General features: G+C 39.5%; 1 protein-coding gene across 1 annotated transcript in view; it reads left to right on the top strand.

Moving 5' to 3' along the window:
- Positions 1-22,067, top strand: part of aftphb (aftiphilin b) — a 56,258-nt gene that overhangs the window by 28,437 nt on the left and 5,754 nt on the right. Inside the window, exons 3-7 of the mRNA XM_043696696.1 lie at positions 4,077-4,225; positions 4,556-4,682; positions 7,235-7,291; positions 9,426-9,557; positions 10,144-10,204. Coding sequence (XP_043552631.1) covers positions 4,077-4,225; positions 4,556-4,682; positions 7,235-7,291; positions 9,426-9,557; positions 10,144-10,204 — 526 coding nt within the window. The remainder of the gene's footprint in view (positions 1-4,076; positions 4,226-4,555; positions 4,683-7,234; positions 7,292-9,425; positions 9,558-10,143; positions 10,205-22,067) is intronic.

Raw genomic sequence — 22,067 nt, 5'->3', positions numbered from 1 at the left:
ATAGGCTCCACATTTCGACTGTGCCCATCCCCTGCAGTTTCCTTCCCCATCCTATGCATCCTAAGTATTGCCTAATTGCATCTTCATTGCCATTCTGCGGTATACATCCATTCCTTTCCATCACTGTGACCTCTTTTCTGTTTTCTGCCCCATTACAAGCCCCTCCCTCTCAGACTTCTCTACCATCCCTGTCAATAACAAACTGCAAACATGTTTTCTGTCTACTGTACCCTAAAGTTAGTAACCTCCTTTTCTTTTCTTAACATTCTATTACCCTAAATCTGCCATATCTTGCCACTGCCTATTGGTGAAACCTGCCCTAGTTAATCTTTATCTTATGTGCTTTGATCTAGCTGTAAGCTGGAAAGCAAATAAGATACTGAGTTGGGTCTGATGATATAGGGAACTGTAAAGAGAAAACAGAATTGAGAAAATCTTGGAGGGAAAAATGAAGATTTATCAAATTTTACATTGCTACAAGTGCTCAGTAAGTCATTTATGGCACCCTTTGAGGACAGTGTCATGTTGGATCATGACAAGTGAGCAGGTGCAAAAAGATTTACCAGGATATTGTCTGGATTGGAATGTATTAGCTTTAAGTAGAGGTCGGACAAACGTGGATAGTTTTCGCTATGGTATTGAGACAGAGGGGCGATCTGATTGAAGTATATAAAATTATGACCAGCATGGATAGGCTGGAGAATAGAAGTCTTTTTCCCAGCGTGGACATGTCAAATACTAGAGGCATAGGTTTAAGGTGAGAGGAGTAACGTTTAAAGGTGATGTGCAAGGAAACCTTTTACACATGGGGGGTTATAGGTACCTGATAATCACTGCCAGGAGAGGAGGTCAAAGCAGATACATTAGCAAAGTTTGAGGCACTTAGACAGGTGTACAGTCAGGAAATAGAGGTATCCAGACCATGTGCAGACAGATTGAATTAATTTATGATGGCATCATGCTTGGCACAGACGTAGTGGGCCAAAGGCCCTGTTTCTTTGCTGTTCTACGTTCAAAATACAGGCCTGAAGAGGTTAGCAATCAGTATTTGTTGCAGTAGATCGGAGTTTGAGGTCTTACATAATGTGGGAGGGATGGGCTGGCAATGCGGGATTGAATCTTGGCCCTTGTGAATGGACATTGCAGACATTTCTGCTTTAAAAAGGCCCTGTGTTACTAAACAGCTTTAGACACCAAAGACCTGACTTTGATAATTCACTTGTCACCCTATACCAGCAGCCTGAGAGAACCTTAACTCACCTTGTACTGCTGACCCAATTTTGTTGCTCAAAATGCCCTGCATCTTCCATTGGGCCACGTGGCTTGATTTTCTCTGCAGCACCCTTTCCCCCAAACACCCACCATCTCCCAGTTAAAAGGAGCTAAACAAAGACGACAGATGGTAAGATTTCTCCTTGAATGCCAGCTAACAGTTGCGTGTCTGTGACGCATCCTTTAGTTGATTGTAATGCCCAAGAGTTCTGCTAAAACATAGTGTTGTATGAGGCATTCATGCATCTGAGACTCCTGTCATACTTCCTGTGTCACATTTTGTGATCTGTATACGCACAAGTCTGTTACAGTTGTGGTGTTTAAATTTCATGTTCACAAAGTAGTAACAGAGGAAGAAGTAGGAAATGTATTAATCAGATACTAAAGCCATAAGAAAATGTTATGTAGAAAAATGAAGTTTCCATATCCATAATTACAAGAAAGTAAAATTGAGGCAAGTTGCCATAATTAATTTTTGAAAATCCTTCTGCTTGCCATCATAGTTTTTCCTCCAAGATGAATATTTCTTGCAGGTTAGTTTTCTAACATTTTATAAGCCCGAGTGTTGAGTTTGTGGTGGTTGTTCATTCCATCAATCTCAACTGCACAACCCAGGATGGCAACAAAACAAAGATTCCAACAGCATGTCTTTAGCTTCCAAATTTTAAAAGAGAGGACAAGTCAGTTAATGACCATGCCAGAGCACTGGTCCTCTAATAGAGTTTAAAAGAGTGAGGTGATCTTATTACAACCCACAAGGTCCTTATACGGCGAATTAGAAGTACTGAGACGTGTTTCCCTGGATGGGGAGTCTAAATCGCGGGATGTCTTTCACTCAATGAAATTCACTTAACTTTAGAGTTCTGTACCCCACAGCATTGTGTACTTACATCACTGAATATATTTAAGGCTGAAATAGGCAGATGTTTGGCCCTTCAGGACATTGAGGATATGGAGATTGTCACTCTTGATTCCATTTTTCTACCCAATCAGCCAGGATTGTCTTGAATGGTGAAGCAGGCTTGATGGGCCAAATGGCCTACTCTAATTTCTTAATGTCCTTTAACTCCAGTCCCTCATATCCCAAAGGAAAGCAAATTATTTTTGTTGGAGCAACAAAAGTGAATGGAAATATTTGATATGCAAAGAGCAAAATTAAGATTGAGCTTTAGTAAGTTGATTTTAAAGGCAAAAATGCACATGCACCATGCTAGTTAATCTGAAAGAACAGGGAGTCATCCGAACTTAACCAGTGTGGTAGCTGGAAAAGGTTAGACAGAAGTTCTTAGAGAAGGTCTTTTTCTTTTGAAATCTATTCTCAGTTGGTTACGGGAATTCACTTCTCTTAATCTAATGAATAGAGGAAAATATGTTTTGAATCTGCCATTCAATGAAGAATTTCCCTCCTAGTTTGGATCAGTCCTGTTTTAGATGTTGCTTTCTTTGAAAAGCAAAATCTTTTTTTTTGTAAAAGCAATGAAATTTTGAAATCTTCCAAATGTAGATTGGCATGTTTAATTTCATTTTTAATTGTGTGTAATGAGCATATGTTTTATTATTAAAACCAATTCAACAATCTTCTGTGTTTTTTTCAGTGAGCAACCCATGCTTTTATCAAAGAGTAATGATGACCAATGATCTAATTGGGAGCTGATTTTCCCAGCTGGGATTATAACAGTATATCCTTAAGTATGGATATCAAAGTCTCTTACATTCGAGAAGTGGTGTCACCCATGCTCCATAGAATTGTAGAAATACTTCCTTATTCTTTTACTCCTTTGGTTCCAGCCCATCAGAGATCTGGAAATAGAGGCTGGTATGTTGTTTTTAGCTGTTTTAGAGTGGGACATTTATGCCAGGGTGTGGTTCCTGACTCTTGTCCTGGAGTTGGTGATAGATCTGGAGGTAAAGTGATGCAAATGACCAATAGTTCCTTGATCTCTTGCCAAAGTAAGCAATGCTCATTGTGAGCACAGGGCTTGAAAAGCCAGCATTGCCTTGAAGAGCCAAATGACCACCACCTGTGCCACAATGACCCTTACTCTGTTGAAAATTGACTCACTCACTTGTGGCGCATACTTTCGTATCTGCTTCCAGAAAATCTAATTTGCAGAGAAATCAGGAATCTATATTGTAGCTGATGGTGTTTTTTTTTGTCCTTTTGTAAACAAATTGACTGTAACTCTGAGCCTGATTGTATTGAGTCCACTGCTAAAGTGTTGATATTGTATTCCTGCTTTGCTGAATGGAAGCTGTACTTGGAATGGCTAGGAAAGTGTGAACCAAACACGCTCAATCCGCCATGGATTGGCAATACCAAAGCAAAAGACTGGAGATGCTGCCAATATGAAACAAGAAGATTTTAAAAAGGTGCTGAAAATACTCCTGAGGCTGGTAGTTGCTGGAGAGAAACAGTTAATATTTCAGGTCAATGAATTTTAATCAGAATTGGTAAAAGTTAGAAATGTATTAGATTTTCAACAATGAAAAGACCCAAACAAAGTATCTGTGATTAGGTGTAAAATGACATAATTATGCAAAAGGAATGGAAATGGAGCCAGCAAGGAAGTGAAAGATGTGTCCTGGGGAGGTGTGAAATGCTGAATGATTAAACACCAAAAATGTGCCACCTGAACATCAAGCTGAGTATTTTCACTATTACCTTCATACTTCCACAGTGGGCTTGAAGCATCCTGTGACAAATAGCTAGTCCCTTAATTGGATTAAAATGTACTTTGTGCATCTGGTTACACCAGAGAAGAAGATAATTCAGACTAATGCCAACTGTTGCTTGCTTAATGCAGGTGTCTTTGCTAAAGCGTCTGGAGCGAGTTTTCCAAACTTGTTTTTCTCCAGTGCCAGCTGTTAAAGTCACCAAAGAAGAAATCTGCTCCCTAGGGCAACTGCTGCAGTCTGGACTGGAAAAGGGAGACCAGGTCAAGGCAAACAATGGGTAAGACTGTGAACAAGTACATAAATTGCTGAGGGTTCACTTGAAATAGCTTGGTAAAAACATGGTTAAATGCACTGAAAATGATTGATTAATCTTATTATGAATAAAAGCTCTAAAAATTGAGCTGATGAAGATTCAACTGAAATGTTCTTTGCATACTGCAGCAACAAAAATTTGTTAAATCCAAATGTGTACTTGCTGAAGCCAATATAAATGAAAATCTGTAACAAAATCTACTCTAATCAGACTATTTTAATCAAAGTGCTTAATCAGCTGAGTCATGTGTTTTATTGTGCTGAATTGCTTTATTATTTCTTGTGGATCATGCAGGGAGTTGTTATCTTTGTGGACCGAGCTACAAGATATGGAAGATGCTCACGGCCTGAGATACCAGTGGGGTGGTTCTCACAGCAACAAAAAGCTTCTAATTTCTCTGGGAATTGATACCAGAAACATCGTAAGTTAATGGGATTGGGTAATAAAGGAGAATTGTGTTAGAGCTTGACTGCACCTTCCAGACCCGTCGCTACAGTGAAGGTGGTGTTTGGTATACTTCCCTTTATTGGTCAGAGTATTGAGTACAGGAGTTGGGAGGTGATGTTGTGGCTGTACAGGACATTGGTTAGGCCACTGTTGGAAAATTGCGTGCAGTTCTGGTCTCCTTCCTATTGGAAGGATGGTGTGAAACTTGAAAGGGTTCATAAAAGATTGACAAGGATGTTGCCAGGGTTGGAGGATTTGTGCTATAGGGAGAGGCTGAACAGGCTGGGGCTATTTTCCCTGGAGCATCAGAGGCTGAGAGGTGACCTTATAGAGGTTTATAAAATTATGAGGGGCATGGATAGGATAAATAGACAAAGTCTTTTCCCTGGGGTCGAGGAGTCCAGAGTAGAGGGCATAGGTTTAGGGTGAGAGGGGAAAGATATGAAAGAGACCTAAGGGGCAACTTTTTCACGCCGAGGGTGATACGTGTATGGAATGAGCTGCCAGAGGAAGTGGTGGAGGCTGGTACAATTGCAACATTTAAGAGGCATTTGGATGGGTATATGAATAGGAAGTATTTGGAGGGATATGGGCCGGGTGCTGACAGGTGGGACTAGATTGGATTCGGATATCTGGTCAGCATGGACGGGTTGGACCGAAGGGTCTGTTTCTGTGCTGTACATCTCTGACTCTGACTCTACTGCCACCTAGAAGGGCAAGGGCAGCAGAGGGTGGTGGTGGAGGGTTTGCTTTTCAGATTAGAAGCTTATGACCAGTGGTGTGCCACAAGAATCGGTTCTAGATTCACTGCTTTTCATCATTTATATAAATGATTTGGATGTGAACATAGGAGGTATGGTTAGTAAGTTTGCAGAGGACACCAAAATTGGTGGTGTCGTGGACAGTGAAGGAGGTTACCTCCGAGTACAATGGGATCTTGATCAGGTTGGCCAGTGGACCGAAGCGTGACAGATTGAGCTTAATTAGATAAATGTGAGATGCTGCATTTGGAAAGGCAATTCAGAGCAGGACTTATACACTTAATGATAATGTTATGGGGAGTGTTGCTGAACAGAGACCTTGGAGTGCAGGTTCATAGCTCCTTGAAAGTGGAGTTGCAGGTAGATAGGATAGTGAAGAAGGCATTTGGTATGCTTTCCTTTATTGGTCAGAGTATTGAGTACAGGTGTTGGGCTATATAGGACATTGGTTAGGCCAGTTTTGGAATACTGCGTGCAATTCTGGTCTCCCTGCTATAGGAAGAATGTTGTGAAACTTGAAAGGGATCAGAAAAGATTTACAAGGATATTGCCAGGTTTGGAGGATTTGACCTATAAAGAGAGGCTGAATAGGCTAGGGCTGCTTTCACTGGAGCGTCTGAGGCTGAGGGGTGACCTTAGAGGTTTATGAAATCATGAGGGGCATGGATAAGGTAAATAGCCAAGGTATTTTCCCTGGGGTGGGGGAGTCCAAAACTAGAGGGCATAGGTTTAGGGTGAGGGGGGAAATACTTAAGAGACCTAAGGGGGAACGTTTTCTTGCGGATTGTGGGGCGTGTACGGAATGAGCTGCCAGAGGATGTGGTGGAGACTGGCACAATTAGAATATTAAAAGGCATCTGGATGAGTATATGAATCAGAAGGGTTTAGAGGGATGTGGACCAAATACTGGCAAATGAGACTAGATTCATATAGGATATCTGGTTGGCATGGATGAATTGAACTGAAGGGCCTGTTTCCCTGCTGTGCAAATCTGTAACAGTAGATACACCACCACGTGCAAGTTCCCCTCCAAGTCTCACACCTGGAAATGACTTGATATATATTGCTGTACATTCACTCTCTTTCACAGCATTGTGGCTATACCTATAATTACCTGGATTGTAGAGGTTTAAGAAGGTAGTAGAGCACCACACTCTCCAGGGCAATTAGGACGGGCAGGAAATACTGGCCTCAGCCAGTGATGCTCACCTTCCATGAATAGATTTTTTTTTAAATGAAAGAAAAGTCACTGTCTTTTGATGCAGCTGGCTTACTTCCAATAAACAACTATACTTCATTAATTCATTCTTTCTGAAACGTGCTGACTCTTGTAAGGGCAAATGAGTCACTCTGGTAGCAATGTTCTGGTTGCTGTTTGTGAGATAGACATTTAATACATTTGGTGGTAGTTGTGGGGAAAGGAGAGTTACCTTGTTTTTGAAACTGCCTTTTGTCCTCTAAAGTTTGAACTCTGATAGGGTGGTAAGTTTTGAGTGCGGCAGGGAGATTTCAGTTTAGATAATGAGTTCAAACATTTGTATGTAACTGAAACTCATAACCAAGTGGAAGAATTATCACCGACTGAGCTAAACTGTCAGAACTTTAAGTGCAAAGCCAATTTCTAATTCTTAAAAACAAATGTCAGATTTTAAATTGTACTTTAGAAACAGAACTGCAAACTGTTATCACTAAAACTCTGATATTTTCATTTCATTTCAGGTTTAATAAAATAATCAAATGATTGTAATTGTCTCTGTTTTGAAAGTTGTTTACAGGGCAGAGGAAGCAGCCTGTCATTGTTCCTGCATACGCATCTGGTCTGGTAAGTCTATATTATGATGCATTAATAACCTCCATTCCATCTCTATGCATGGAAGCACAAAAGCAAGAATGGCCTGCACATGTAATTCTATCATTTTATTGTTCAAGTATCCTAAACATTCATATAATGTAAAGTATTTGGCAAGTCTGATGGATCCAACAAATTTTATCCTATTGGTATTTCAAATTTTCAAGCAAACTAGATGCAGAAATCCTCTAGCAATCTGATATGGTAGATTGGTTGTAAACTGAAAATGTCTATCAAACTACAGTCGTGGACAGAATCATCTTGTGTAAATTGCCCACAGTGTAAAGTACGTTTTCTGTTCTTTATGATAAATTTCATTTTAACAGGCTGATTTCCAGAATATACATGGTAATTATTATACTTGTTTAGCTGTACATATAGAAGATGGAAAGTGATTTTTTTTTATTCTTGCATTGGGTTAGCTTGGTCCCTACATTCTTTGTATTTGAAAAGCAAATTACAAACAAATCTTGTTTTCTCTCATTCTCAGTTCAGATCCTGTTTATGATCATGAAGCCTTCAGACTTTGACCAAATCATTATTTGCAGTACTCTTTTATTGAACTACAAATGATCACTAATCATTCTGAAAGCTTTCATTTGACATGAGAAATAAGGATCAAGTTGGTCTATCTGATTTCAATCATTGCTGATCTAATTGCAATACAGTATTGCACTTTACAGTGATGGCGCTCCATTCCTCGAACCTTTACCTGAACCATTAACATAGTACTGGGCTTCCCAAATTTTACCATGTGGCCTTATGACAGCAGGTCACCCCAGGGCTATGTGTGTACAGTGGGGTAGTCTCTTTAGACTGCTCAGTATTTAAGAAAAAGGTATTTACTTTTTCACTGGGTTTTTCAGGACAAGAATCAGACCGCCCATTCCAATCATGGGAACACAGGACTTGGGAGCGGGGTTAGGCCATCTGGCCACATGAGCCTGCTCCACATTCAGTGACAGAATGGCTGATCTGCTTAGTGTCGCAACCCCACGTTCCTGTTGGCCTCCATCAATCTGGACTCCCTTGTTTATCAATAATTTGAATTCCCTCAAGGCAGAATTAGACAATGTCCTGGGCTTCTCAACTGTCTGGAGAAGAAAATTTCACAATTAAGAACGGTGGCACAGTGGTTAGCATTGCTGCCTCACAGCGCCAGAGACCCGGGTTCAATTCCCGCCTCAGACGACTGACTGTGTGAAGTTTGCACATTCTCCCCGTGTCTGCGTGGGTTTCCTCCGGGTGCTCCGGTTTCCTCCCACAGTCCAAAAATATGCAGGTTAGGTGAATTGGCCATGCTAAATTGCCCGTAGTGTTAGATGCAGGGGTAAATGTAGGGGAATGGGTATGGGTGGGTGCGCTTCGGCGGGTCGGTGTGGACTTGTTGGGCCGAAGGGCCTGTTTCCACACTGTAAGTAATCTAATCTAACCCTCTGAGCAAAAACGATTCCCCCCCCATGTGTCTTGAAAAGGAGACTTCTTATTCTTAAATGGTGTCGCCTTTGTTCCAGTCTCCCACACACAGGTAACATGTTATAGTATCTACCCTGTCAGGTCCCCAGTTAGACCATGCGCAAAGCCTTTACAAAGAAAGGCAAGGATTTAAACTGGACCTTGCAGCTATTAACTTAATCACAGTAACCATTGTTGCCTTGGAGTTCACAACATCCAGTTTTTGTTTGTATTCCCCATTTCAAGCCTCTTATGTAGGTATGGTATTGCAATCGATGGTGTGGTAATTTAAGTGATGTCTGGAAATCTTTAATGTTCAGTAGTCGGGTTAAGTATCATCAGTAATATAACCCAGTATATTTTTCGGTTGCTCTTAAAGTTTTACTTCAGTCATTGGCTGAGAACCTAAAAGGTTAATTTTGCAAGTGCATGCTGCTAACATGAGTGCTCATGTTTTGAAAGTACGATAAGGAAATTGTGCGTTCAACAACTTTGAATTTCTGTTGCTAAGCAGAAAAACCTGGGCTCTGCACCCACTATTTCCAATTATGCACTTGCACCTGGTGAGGCTTAATTCCAAGAACATATGATCTCAAAATTTGCCAGTTAGAGTATACCTGCTTTTTATGTATCTTGATTTCTTTTGTTTCAGGGCATGTTAGAACCCACTAAAGAACCAGTAAAACCAATATCAGCTGCAGAGAAGATAGCGTCAATAGGTCAAATTTCAACTGCAAGTGGAACGCCCTCAGAAATGTGTGGTTCTGCATCTGATGAAATCCAAGTAATTATAAATTATTTTGTTTCATTACTAAAGGATATCTAATGATTTATTTTTTTTGCTTGTAAATAGCTTTATTTGCTGGGTAGTAAGTTGTAGGGAGCAGAAGGAAGATTGACGAGGCAAACTTTGCTCTATAGATTAATTATTGCCTAGCCTTTTAATAAACTTTCCACTGTGCTTAATGTTTTATTCCATCCTTGCTGAATGGTGGATTGAAATCTGAAAACAATGATTTATTTTATTTTGCATCTGTCTGCTCAAATGACATTGCTATCTGGTCATCTCACTGTCCATGGGAAATACCTTGCTTGTTTGAGAACTCTCTGCAGTAATGAGACAGAGGTTGGGAAACAGATTGGTGGCTTCATCTGGAGATGTTTACTTTGTCATATTCATCACTGATTTAAATAGCAGTGTCTTTGTTTAACTCAATGTAAACTTGGAGAGTTGAATATTATGCACAATTGCAATGGAGCTAAGAAATACCAAAACTCTCTGCTTTGATATTAATTTGCAGCCAGATACCCTTTTCCTCTCAGTACACGTCAGCGTTCCTGTGTAATGTCATGTTTTCTTTTCTCCATAGGAGCACGTCCCACCTGTTCAGTTTGACTGGAGTAGCAGTGGCCTTACTAATCCTCTTGATGGTACGTCCCTGCATAGAACCTCTAGCACCAGAGCTAGAGTTAAGAAACCTACCAAGTTCAGACAGACTTCTCTCTCCTGATTTTTCTTTTGTTTTGCTTTCCATTTATTTCTCACTATGGAAATCCTGGCTTTTTTGTAACCTAGTTTAGTGCATTATGAAAGTGCCTCAACACGAAAATAAATACTGTAGATGAGCATTAGAATGCTAACATTGCATCCTTGCTTTCACAGTTTCAATTCTTTCCCTCCTATAATAATCATACAAAACTATGCAGTATTAATGTTTTCAATTGTACTACCTAAAATAGCTGATTTTATAACTGCATTAACAATAGTAGTTTGCCGAATCAACATTTGAAGCTTACTTTCCGTTAACAGCCTCATGAAAATGTTTGCAGTTTTTGTGGAGAGCTGCAATGCGTTTACTTGTAATTTTTAAAAATAAGTTCTGCCCTAAACCAGAGAGTGCATTTTTAAAGAATTGTATATATGTAGGGGAAAAAAAATCACTTTACTTAACTGAACAAAAGAAAGTTCAATTAATCATTTTTTATCATTGTAATTTATTGCAAGTTATAATAAATTATTCTGACTGTCAGACTTACTAATCTCTGAAAACTTAACAGTTCACATGCAAGAGGACTTCTTCTCTTGCAGACTACTTTCTCTATCTCATGTTATCTACATTTCTTTTTAATGCACAATTGCTTAAGCAAGAAAAACTAAGTTTGTTGTAACAAATAGAATAAGACTACCAGCTTGCTCAAGTTAGTTTTTGAATGTTGCATGGTCCCTAATGTCAGTTATACTATCTAACACCTCAAAACCAACTTAAGCATTTACTTTGTGTGTAGTTATATAAGACTTGCTAACATTTGGCTTTATTTTGGCTACATGTGTAATCTTTTTTAACTTGTTGAATACTGAATTTCATAGGTGGTTGAAGTATTTAGGTTCCAAATATGACAATGTTTTATAAATTTTGAAGTATTGTGTGTCTGAACGTGTAGATCTATAAAATCATAACTTAGTAAACTGCTAAAGTTAAAATGAGAATTATTTTATTGGTCTTCCTGCAGTGCTCCAAGGCTTAATCATGTGGGTCAAATCAAAGTCCCATCCCACAAACACCTTGTCGAAAAGTGGAAAGACCGCTTGGGTCATCTTCTCTGTTTTAGTGCCCATTAACAACCCAGTCAAATCTTCCTGCTTACTTCATGATTGGTTCCTTGTGCTTGTGACTTGTTTGTCAGGCTCAATTTCAAATTAAATTTCTGTGTCAGTCACATTGTTGAGGAAAGTGCATTCCCTCATTGTTTTTTAAGCTGCAGCATTTTGTGCATTTTATTGCCTATGTATTGTAACTAATATTCATTATAGAACTGATTGATTGACTGACTAGCTAGCTTGGGTAACTAATCCTTATGTTTGAATGCTTAGGCTTATAATATGTGGTAATGAGAATCTGCCTGTTGAAGTTTGTGTCTTGTCCCCTTGTCGTTTATCAGTTCCTTTCACTGGTTAACCCTCTGTATGACTACTTACCAGCATGGCTACTAATGGAGGTTCCACTGTTGTAAGCCTCGATTTCTTTGGACCCGTAGATGGCAGTAGCTCTAGCAACAATTATATAATCCCAGGTCAGCAGACTGTCTTAACTACATGGTTAGGCCTTGAACACTGTGATCACGTGACTCTTTACCCATGAACCAGGTTTGTCTGTTTGGAATCAGATCTATTTTATTGAAAGCAATGGTATCCTTCATCCAATTACGACAGTTTAATTTTTTTGATGTGCTGCAAATCACAAATCAACCAACATAATGCTTTCTTTAGGCATTTAACTCCTTTTGTCTTTATTTGTATGTGTTTTAGTATTCTTAAGCTGAAGTCCATTTACTTTAGCAATGTATTTCTTCGGAGACCAGGAAAATTAGATGATCTTGGCTTTCTTTCCGATTCCTGGCTTGTTTTTTTGTTGGAATGGGATGATTATTCCTCCTGTACATCCTGAGTTGTCTGAGGAGTTAATGGTGGGCTTTCCTTATGAACAGCTGGCACACCTATAAGGAATTTCCAGGGCACCAGTCAAATGACTGTGAAGGATTGAGGATACCTGTCCAGATTAGGATCATGCATTACCTGGAGGGAAGCTCAGGAGGCAGTGTGGTTTCCGTGGTTTATTGCTCTTGCCTTTCTTAGTGTTTTAGGTTCAGACAATCCTGAAGAGGAAGTTGCTATTAAAGTACCTCTGGCTAGTTCCTGCTGAGTACCATGCATACTTCAGACACAGTGCACCAATGGTAGAGAGAGTGAATTATATCATTTGATGGCAAGGTCAACAGTTAAAGCAGACATTCTGTCCCGAATGATGTGCTTGTTGAATTGTTGTTCCAAATAAGTACTGAGTATTTTGTCACACTCTTCACTTGACCCTTGTGGATGGAAGAGTGGTTTTAAGGGGTCAGGAAGTGAGCCTTCATGGTACACTTTCCTATAAATATTATAGTGTTGCTGTTCCTATATCTCTGCTGCCCTTATCCTTCGAGTGGTAATGGTCTTGAGTTTGATAGGTACTGTCTAAGGATCCTTTCTTGAATTTCTGCAATGTATCTTTCTCTGACCATAGCTGGTAAATGGATTAAATGTGGATGTGGTGCCTATCACACAGGCTGCTCTGTCCTGGATGGTGTCAAGCTTCTTGCATGTTGTTGGAGCTGCACCCATTCAGGCAGATGGGGAGTATTCTACCACACTCCTGCCTTGTGCCTTTGTAGATGGTGGACAGGCTTTGGGGAGTCAAGAGGTCAGTTTGCTGCAGGATGCCTACCCTCTAGCTAGCTGTCGTGTCTGTGATGTGGAGATGCAGTTGTTGGACTGGGCTGGACAAGATCAGAAGTCACACGACACCAGCTTACAGTCCAACAGGTTTATTTGAAGTCTCCAAGCTTTCAGCCTGATGAAGGAGCAGTGCTCCGAAAGCTTGTAATTTCACATAAACCTATTGGACTATAACCTGGTATCATGTGATTTCTGACCTAGCTGTTGTACCCATAGTATATATGTGGCTGTTCCAGTCCAGTTTCCGGTCAATGTAAATCCTCAGGATGTTGATATTGGTGTATTCTACGATTGTCATGCTGAACATCAAGGAGCAATGGTTAGAGTCTGTCTTGTTGGAAATGTTCAGCGTGTCCCTTGTATGGTGCAAAAGTTCTTGGATTTCTTTCCACTCCACTTCTGAGAAAACTACACAAAAATTTTCTTTTCAAGTGTGTCTTTTTCTTTGGGATGCATTCATTCCTTTCATTCTTGATGTGTTTTGTGACTTTTGTCTGATAAACATCTTGTTTTCCCCTGTCCCCACACCACCTTCACCTTTTCAGATGCTGTATGCAGCAATGTTATACACGTTCTTTAAAAGAAAACAGAACGTGTGATTTTTCTTTGTCCTATTTGGCATCTTGGGAATTTCAGTCCGCAGTTGTTTTGTGACAGTCATGTCACTTCTTTCCTGAAAACTTAGAAATTTTTATTGTTGTGCATGTGATAGGTTTTAAAAATAAACCTTTGTGCTTGTGGCTTATCTTTTGACAAACAGTCCCCATTGCTTATAACAGGTACATTCATACAAATTCAATTTTTCTACTACAAGTAATGGCCTTTACAACACAGCAGAGTTTTTTTTTAGATTGGATTAGATTCTCTACAGTGTGGAAACAGGCCCTTCAGCCCATCAAGTCCACACTGATCCTCCGAAGAGTAACCCACCCAAACCCATTCCCCTACTCTATTTACCCCTGACTAACGCACAGAACACTGTGGGCAATTTAGCATGGCCAATTCACCTGACCTGCACATCTTTGGAAACTGGAGCACCCAGAGGAAACCCATGCAAACTCCACACAGGCAGATATTAACATTAAAAATCTTTTATCCAATACAGGTTTTTTCTTGGAATGAAGAGTATTAATTAGAGTAATATTCTCGTTCTGTTTTGTCAGGCATTAATTAGCATCCATTCTTAACTCACATTAAATGTTTTTGGAATTATAAGCAAATCAATTTGTATTTTGAGCTTCAGCACTGTCTCACCTTAAGTGTGTCAAAAGCAAGAGGTGAGGTCACTGCATTTACATAGCACCTTGTTATTTTAGTGGAATATCATGACTTCACATTTGTTTAATTATGAGCTCACATTTGGAAAATTTCAGAATTAGAAAGCTGTTTTAATATGTACAGTGCGTCTGAGGTATGAACTAATGAATGAACACAGTGCAACCTTGTTATTAAAACCTTGTTATTAATACAAAGGGTAAATGTTTCTCACTTTTCAGCTGATAGAAATAACCATCTCTTTAAAACATTTCAAGTGATGTGGACTGTACTTATAAGGGAAGGGCTGCTGCTTGTGCTGTGTTGTAGTGCTTAGCTTGCAGCATCTAATTCACTGCCTGTTTGTTGTCTCTTTAGGGCTGTAACAAAGCAGGATCTTAATTGTTTCATTGTTTCTAAACTTCAGGAATCATTCTTAACCTGAGATGATTAACTTTCAAGAATTGAATGTGGGGTCCATGCTTTTTAGTGTTGAAGAAATTATCTTAGGGCGAGGTAGATACTGGATCAGTCCCATTCAGGGATTGGAGCTTGGAAACTGAAGGCTTCAACTTTGAGGTAGTGTAGAATGGGGGAGAAAACCCTTTGAAAGCTTTGTTACATCTCTAGTTGGTGATCATAATATTCTGTAAACATCCGCAAGAGGGGGATTTGAGCAAGTGTTGAAATTTCATTCAGATGGGCATTGCTCCAGTGATGGGCATTGCCACTAGCTCAGCAGTGTTCATATGTTCCTAACATTCAACCTACATTTCTTTAGAAGTTGAGCTGAATTGCTCTCACTGAGAGCCAGCATAGTCATGACAAACTGAATGGCCACTTCTTATTGTTATCATTGTATGATCTCAAATAGACCCATCATAGTTTCTGAGGTTTATAATCAGTGTTTGAGAAACAAAAGTCAACATAGTTAATTAGCTCAAAATGGCAGAATCATTAATTGTTTTCCATTTGAAATTTTGTTTTAAGACATTTTATCTTTATTTCTGGTTTCTGTGCTTTGTTTACGGGAACATTAATTGGAATGAAGTAGTGTAATTCCAGTGAACCAACTAACTATCGTGAGTACTGTCGACTGTACACACAGGCAGCATTTTAGTCTTATGTATATCTCGAACAAGTAGCATTCAGCTGCAGCAACTGTAAATGTATTTAGGCCTCCTTTTCCTCTGCGCTATCTGAAGATTAACTGGAATGACTCACTATCATGATTTGTTGAAATCAACCAATTCATTGGTGGCCTATCTGCCCTGTCATTGCCATATATCCTGATGCATTTGTAAAATGAATCTTCAGTATCTTGAGTTACTATCTCCTTTAAGGCAATAGTTATGTTATCACTAAATGTTGAGGAGGGAATCCTGACTCTGTATATTTATAACAGTGGTTGCTCTTAACCTGAATAGAAGAAACTGATTTGAGAATTGAAAACATTTCCAGTTCTGCTGCATCCTATTGAATATCAAATATAAAGTGAAGATCCATAGAAGTTTATTTCTAGCTCCCACTGTCTTTTACATTGCTGAATTTTCAATATATAATCTATTTCAATATAATGAAGTTATTTTTTATTTTATTTTTCCAAAAGATGTAACAGATGCAACAAGTGAATATAAACCTTCATTGAACATTCAGCCTTACTCTCTCTATTACAGTTACAACATAGCAAGTGGTTGGGATGAGTTTGTATTTTAATAGTTGTTTGTGGCGTAGTTTTATCCCCCCCCCCCCACCCCCCCGGACATTAATGGATGGCAAAGCCAACATTCCCCAAACTATCATTGTTACCATCTCGCTATGTGTTGTGCTGGGAGTGGGCCTCAAACCGATTCTGAAAGGCATTTTGTATCCTGTTTCACTCAGCTCCCAGCTTCTCTTGAAACATAAAACATTCACTATTGACCATCCAAAAACATGTCTAGTTTGAAAAGAATCATTCTGTAGTTAATCTTTTCTAGTGATACTGTAGATACTAATTGTAAATCCATTTCCGTCACCAATCCCATGCCTGCTGTACAGCATTGCAGGCCAAAGAATTGGTAACATTCTCATGCTAATTCCCAGACTTTCTGCTAATGATTCCCCTTTTCTTGAGCCATAACAGCAGTTAAATCTTACAATGCAACTCCAGCGAATTGTCTAGTTTGTTTAGTTAGGTAACAAAATTGTAGGGAAGGAGATAATCTTTATATCGTTCTTGCTCATGGTTTCCGTGAAGGCTTTCTGATTTTATTTTGCCAATTTTTCCCTGAAAAAGTATTAAAAGGTGGCACTGAAGTAAATCTATTGTTAAAATGTTGCTCAAAGGTTTTCCTGTTTCAAAAGAAGGGTGGTAATTGAAGATGCAACTCCCTTTTAATGTCAAACAATTGGCTGATGCTGTCTGTTTTTCTTTAAACATTATTCATGATTAGAAAGTAAATTGTGAATTATTGAAGGGATAGCATTTTGGATAATTCACTGAAATGTAGCCCAAACAAGGAAGTTAAATGCATTGTGATTGAAACTAGCATTACCATCCTGTTCACTTACTGAAATATGACTACTGTGCAATAAAAATAAGTGACATCTTTCAAAATTGCAATTAATTACATTTTCCCATTGCAAAATAGCATTATACTATTGCTTAACAGCTGCACAAGTTTAGCCTTAGCCTTAGCTCAAGAAAATAGGAATGAGCATAAATCAGCTTTTCCAAAAGCTTGCACTTGTTTCTAGTTAGTTGCATGGGTACCTCGCCTATATCTGCCCTACAGCGTGCAATACTGAGGGTAGTTAGCAGGTTTGAATTTCATTCCTAACAAACATCTAGAGACTTAGGAGCAGGAGTTGGCCATTCGATAAGATCCGAGCTGATCTCGTTGTGACATAATCTCCACCTTTCCTGTCAGTTCTTCATAACTCTGAACTTAACTTACTCCTGAATAAATGTAAAGACTCAGCTGCCAGTACCTAGTCTAACCAGTGATATCCACATCCAATGAACTCATAGTAACAAACATGTTACTCTGTATCATATGCATTTATCTTGTGCAAAATCCTTTGATCTGATATATTTTAAACACTTATTGAAAATCCACGTACACCACATCCACTAGTTTCCCTCTCTTCATCAGATGTTACTTTGTCAAAAAAACTGTAATGAGTAGATAAATCGGTTTTCTATTACATGCAGTCACGTTGACTCTGATAATGTTGTGAATTTGAGTATTCTGCTGTAACCTCAGCATTGGATTCTAATACTTATGACTGTTGCTTCCCTCCTTCCTTAAATAAAGGGGTTGCATTTGCTATTTTCCAATCTGCTGGAGCCACTCCGGGATCGAAGGAATTTTTGAAGATTAAAAGCAATTCATTTCCTCTCTGTGAGGCCACTTCTTTTAAGGCACTAAGATGCTAGCCATTTGGTCCTGTGGGAGCTCTTAATATGTTTATTACTTGTTTGCTTTGTCTCCCAGTCTGCTTTAAGTCTCTCTATTCTTTTTAGTCAGGCTTTGTTTGTTTAAACTCTGTCCAATTTTCTCACCCACTATTCATCTTTGGAAATGTGTACAGTGTTTCTTTTGATCTCTTTCTTAGCCATGGATCCTTCTCTTTCATTCTAATTAGGATAAATCTTTACTGAAAGTAATTAAATATCTTCTTCAAAGTCTTCCATAGCAAATCTATTTTCCTATGTTTTGACCTAGCTTTCCTGGTCACTGTAGTCACACGGTGTCATGATGGCCTTTATTCAAGTTTAAAACACATGTCATGGACCTACGTGCTTCCATTTTAAAAAATGATTCATTCTATATCCTGGCTGCTGATTCAGGTGGTTAGTGTCTGAGGGCTAGCCACACAAACTCTACTGCTATTGCAAAGGGGCAGCCTATCTTTCTCTCCACTACCGGAATTAGGAACTGCTGCTTCAAATGCAACAGAAGATTTTGGAAACCATGCTTTGTATGGGGTTTACAAATGAGATGCTTGGAGTATTTTGAAAGTAATGCAATGGCTTTACCATGGCACCAATGAAAGCCCTTTGGATTGGGAGTAGGAAGAAGCCATATAGCCCCTGATCGTCATCCAGGATTAGTTTTGGAATAGTCTCTGTAGTTTATTTAATTTATTAACTTTCTGAAATGTTATTGTATCTAGCAAAATAAAACAGTTACTTTCCTATTGAGATATCATAAGTGTTCAGAGACAATGTGCAAGGAAAACAAAGCTAGTAAACAGGTACTGTTAGGAAGGCTAGAGGCATATTGCTGTTTGTTTGCAGGGGGCTTGGAATGCAAGAATAAAGAAGCCTCCCTACAAGGTTGCAAGGTGACAATGAGAATAGTGTTCAGTGTTTGTCATTACATTTAAGGAAGGATATGCTTGCGTTAAAGACAGTACAGTGAAGGTTCACTAGGTTGGCCCTACATATGAGGCTTATTCTGTGATAGGCTGAATGAACTTTGACACATTCAAGATTCTGAAAGGGTAGATGTTCTGATTTTGTGTGTGTCCCATCAATTATTTAGGATAGAGGTTCCAGTCCCACACCGATATGTTGTTCACTGCGCTGAAATTATTTCCAAGTAACTGAGTTGTATTACAACTTAAAGGTAATTAGGGTGAGCAATTAAATCCAACACCACCGCATTCTGTGAAGATTTGGTAATGCCGGTGTTGGACTGGGGTGTACAAAGTTAAAAATCACACAACACCAGGTTAGAGTCCAACAGGTTTAATTGGAAGCACACTAGCTTTTGGAGCGATGCTCCTTCTTCAGGTGAATTCTGTGAATGCAATCTCAAGAGGGTGTTGAATTCCCCTGAGTTGTTGTCATGTAATTGAAAAGTGCCATTTTGATTTGATGCAAGACGACAGTTGGTCACTGCTGCTTATGTAGAAATGATAATTGCCTTGCACTTAGAGAAAAGTCTGAATACGAATAGCTGCTGAAATATTTCACAACTTTTCTAGATGTTCATAAGGGTTGAAATTAAAACCGAACTACCTTTAATATTACTTGCTGTTGGGCAGATACATGTACCCATGCAGCTAACTAGAAACACGTGCAAGCTATTGGAGGAGCTGATTTAAGCTCATTCTCTCTGAACTGAACTTACTTTATTAGCTCATTCCAATTCAGTGTAACTTGCACTACCTGACCTTTTGGTTTTGGATACTGAGGCAAAATTATCTTCCAGTTTTCTCAGTAATCTAGAAATTCTACAGGTGGCAGTTGATCTTTGTTCTGCCTCTGCTTTACTGGTTTTGGGTTTACTTGCCCTTATACGTGGCCTAATTCTTTGAATATTTTTGGAGCATAGCTATTTTTAGACCTATATTGAGAATGTATTTACCTGTGAGAGCAGCCATGCAGCTTTACAGTGAATACTTCTTTATTCTGAATGCTCCATCTCCTGATGGAGAGATGAGTAACAATATACAGTTGCAGTTTCTGACTTGGCCATTTGGCTTGATTGTACAATCAAACAGCAGTCTGCTCCTTTCAAGGTACCACAGCATGCTGCAAGTGTTTGCAGAGAAGCATCACACTGCCATGTCAAGAAGCTCATGTTTGGCATTTTGTCAGGGGTAACTTTGACCAGGTGATCTTACAAATAAGGTAGGCAGGGGATCAGTGATGATATGCCACTGTCCACTCGTTTTCACCTTTCTTGGACATAGTTTTGTTTTTGTTCATGGGTATGGGTATTGCTGGCTGGGCCAACATTTATTGCCCACTCCTAGTTGCCCTTGAGAAGGTGGGGGTGAACTGCCTCCATGAACTGCTCCAGTTCCATTTGATTTAGGGACACCCATAATGCTATGAGGCAGAAAGTCCAAGGATTTTGACAGAATGACTATATATTTCCAAATCAGGATGGAGAGTGCCTTAGAGGGAATTTGCAGGTGGTCATGTTCCCAAGTATTTGATAGAATCTCTACAGTGTGGAAACAGGCCCCCAACAACTCACTCTGACCCACTGAAGAGTAACCCACCCTATTACTTTACATTTACTCCTGACTAATGCACCTAACCTACACATCCCTGAACACTACGGGCGATTTTAGCATGGCCAATCCATCTAACCTGCACATCTTTGGACTGAGAGGGGAAACTGGAGCACCCGGAGGAAACTGGGGAGAATGTGCAAACAACTCACAGTCACCCGAAGCTGGAATTGAACCTGGGTCCTTGGCGCGGTGAGGCAGCAGTGCTAAACACTGAGTGACCTTTGCTGTCTTTGTCCTTCCATGTGGAAGTGGTAATGGATTTGGAAGGATGCTGTCTAAATATTTTCAGAGCACCTTGTAAATAGTACACACTATTGCTACTGAGCATCAGTGGTGGAGAGAGTGATTGTGTGGATGTGGCGCCAATCAGGTGGACTGCTTTCTCCTGGATTGTCAAACTTCTCAAGTGTTGTTGGAGCTACACCCATTCGGGCAAATATGATTTGTACCTTGGAGATGATGGACAGGCTTTGGGGAGTCAAGAGGTGAGTTGTTTGCCGCAGGATTCCTATCCTCTGACCTGCTTATGAAGCCACAGTATTTAAGTGGCTAATCCAGTTCAGTTTTTGTTCAATGGTAATCTCCAGGATGTTGATGTTGGGAAATCAGTAATGGGAGCATAGTTGATTACCAAGAGCTGATGGTTGATTATCTCTTATTGGAGGTGGTCATTGCTGGTATTTGTGTGGCGTGAATGTTTAATATTAGGTCCCGTGTTAAGTAGCTCAGAGGAACAAACACATTTAAAAATGGAATATAATTATCCTTTATATCAATTCCTCTTATTCTGTACTGAAGGATATTTCTGTGGTAGGTCGGAGAGGGGGTACAGAGAAACAGTTGGGAACAAAAATATCATGACAGACACTCACGAGCATGTGCCATGACGGCAAAACAAACAATTCGAAACATTTTGTCTCCAATTTAGGAAGTAGAAACTTACCCTTTTGTTATTCCTTCACTTTGAGGCACGGAGGTATTTCTGCCAGAACCATGTCTTGGATCAGCTTGCTTACTGTGGGATATTGGGAATACAAGCTGGGACCGTTTGGGTCTCAGTCTGACTGTGTGCAATATCAAGTGATGCTCCTGCTGACTAAGGAGTGGAGTCTGCTGAACTACAGGTTGCACAATTTGTTGTTTTATTCAGGAGATATTGTACAAAGCTGTACCATTTTAAATGGTGGATATGTCTATGTACTTAAATAACTTTTTGACTATTTTTCAAAGAGCATTTCTGCCACTTCCAGGGACCATCATCTTGCTTATGTTTCTAACTTAGTTTAGTCGAAGTGATCTTCATCTTGGGGCGGGTTCACATTTTTGTCTCCTCAGCAAATTTAGTTTAATGAAGTTGAAAGCAGACTGATAACCTTGAGATGAATTCTGAAATTATTTGCTCTATTGAAAGTTGCAGACTTCGATATTCAAGACTGTGATGAATGAAAATTAATGGTTTTGTACATTTGCCAGTGTGTGCACATAAATTCCCTGGAAAATAGGTTTGACAAATGATTTACAATACGTTGAACTTGTAGGTTGGAAAGGTCAGAGCTGTTTCTTTGCTTTCTTTACTTTGAAAAACACACTGTTTCAGTGAATGGGCTTACTCGAACCTGCTTGTAAGACTATTGAATTCTTTGAGGAGAAAGTGAGGTCTGCAGATGCTGGAGATCAGAGCTGGAAATGTGTTGCTGGAAAAGCGCAGCAGGTCAGGCAGCATCCAGGGAACAGGAGAATCGACGTTTC

This window comes from Chiloscyllium plagiosum, chromosome 9 (assembly GCF_004010195.1).
Source record: "Chiloscyllium plagiosum isolate BGI_BamShark_2017 chromosome 9, ASM401019v2, whole genome shotgun sequence".
NCBI classification, from domain to species: Eukaryota; Metazoa; Chordata; class Chondrichthyes; order Orectolobiformes; family Hemiscylliidae; genus Chiloscyllium; species Chiloscyllium plagiosum.
Note: the sequence above shows the minus strand (reverse complement) of the source record. Positions and strands in the feature narration are given on the sequence as shown.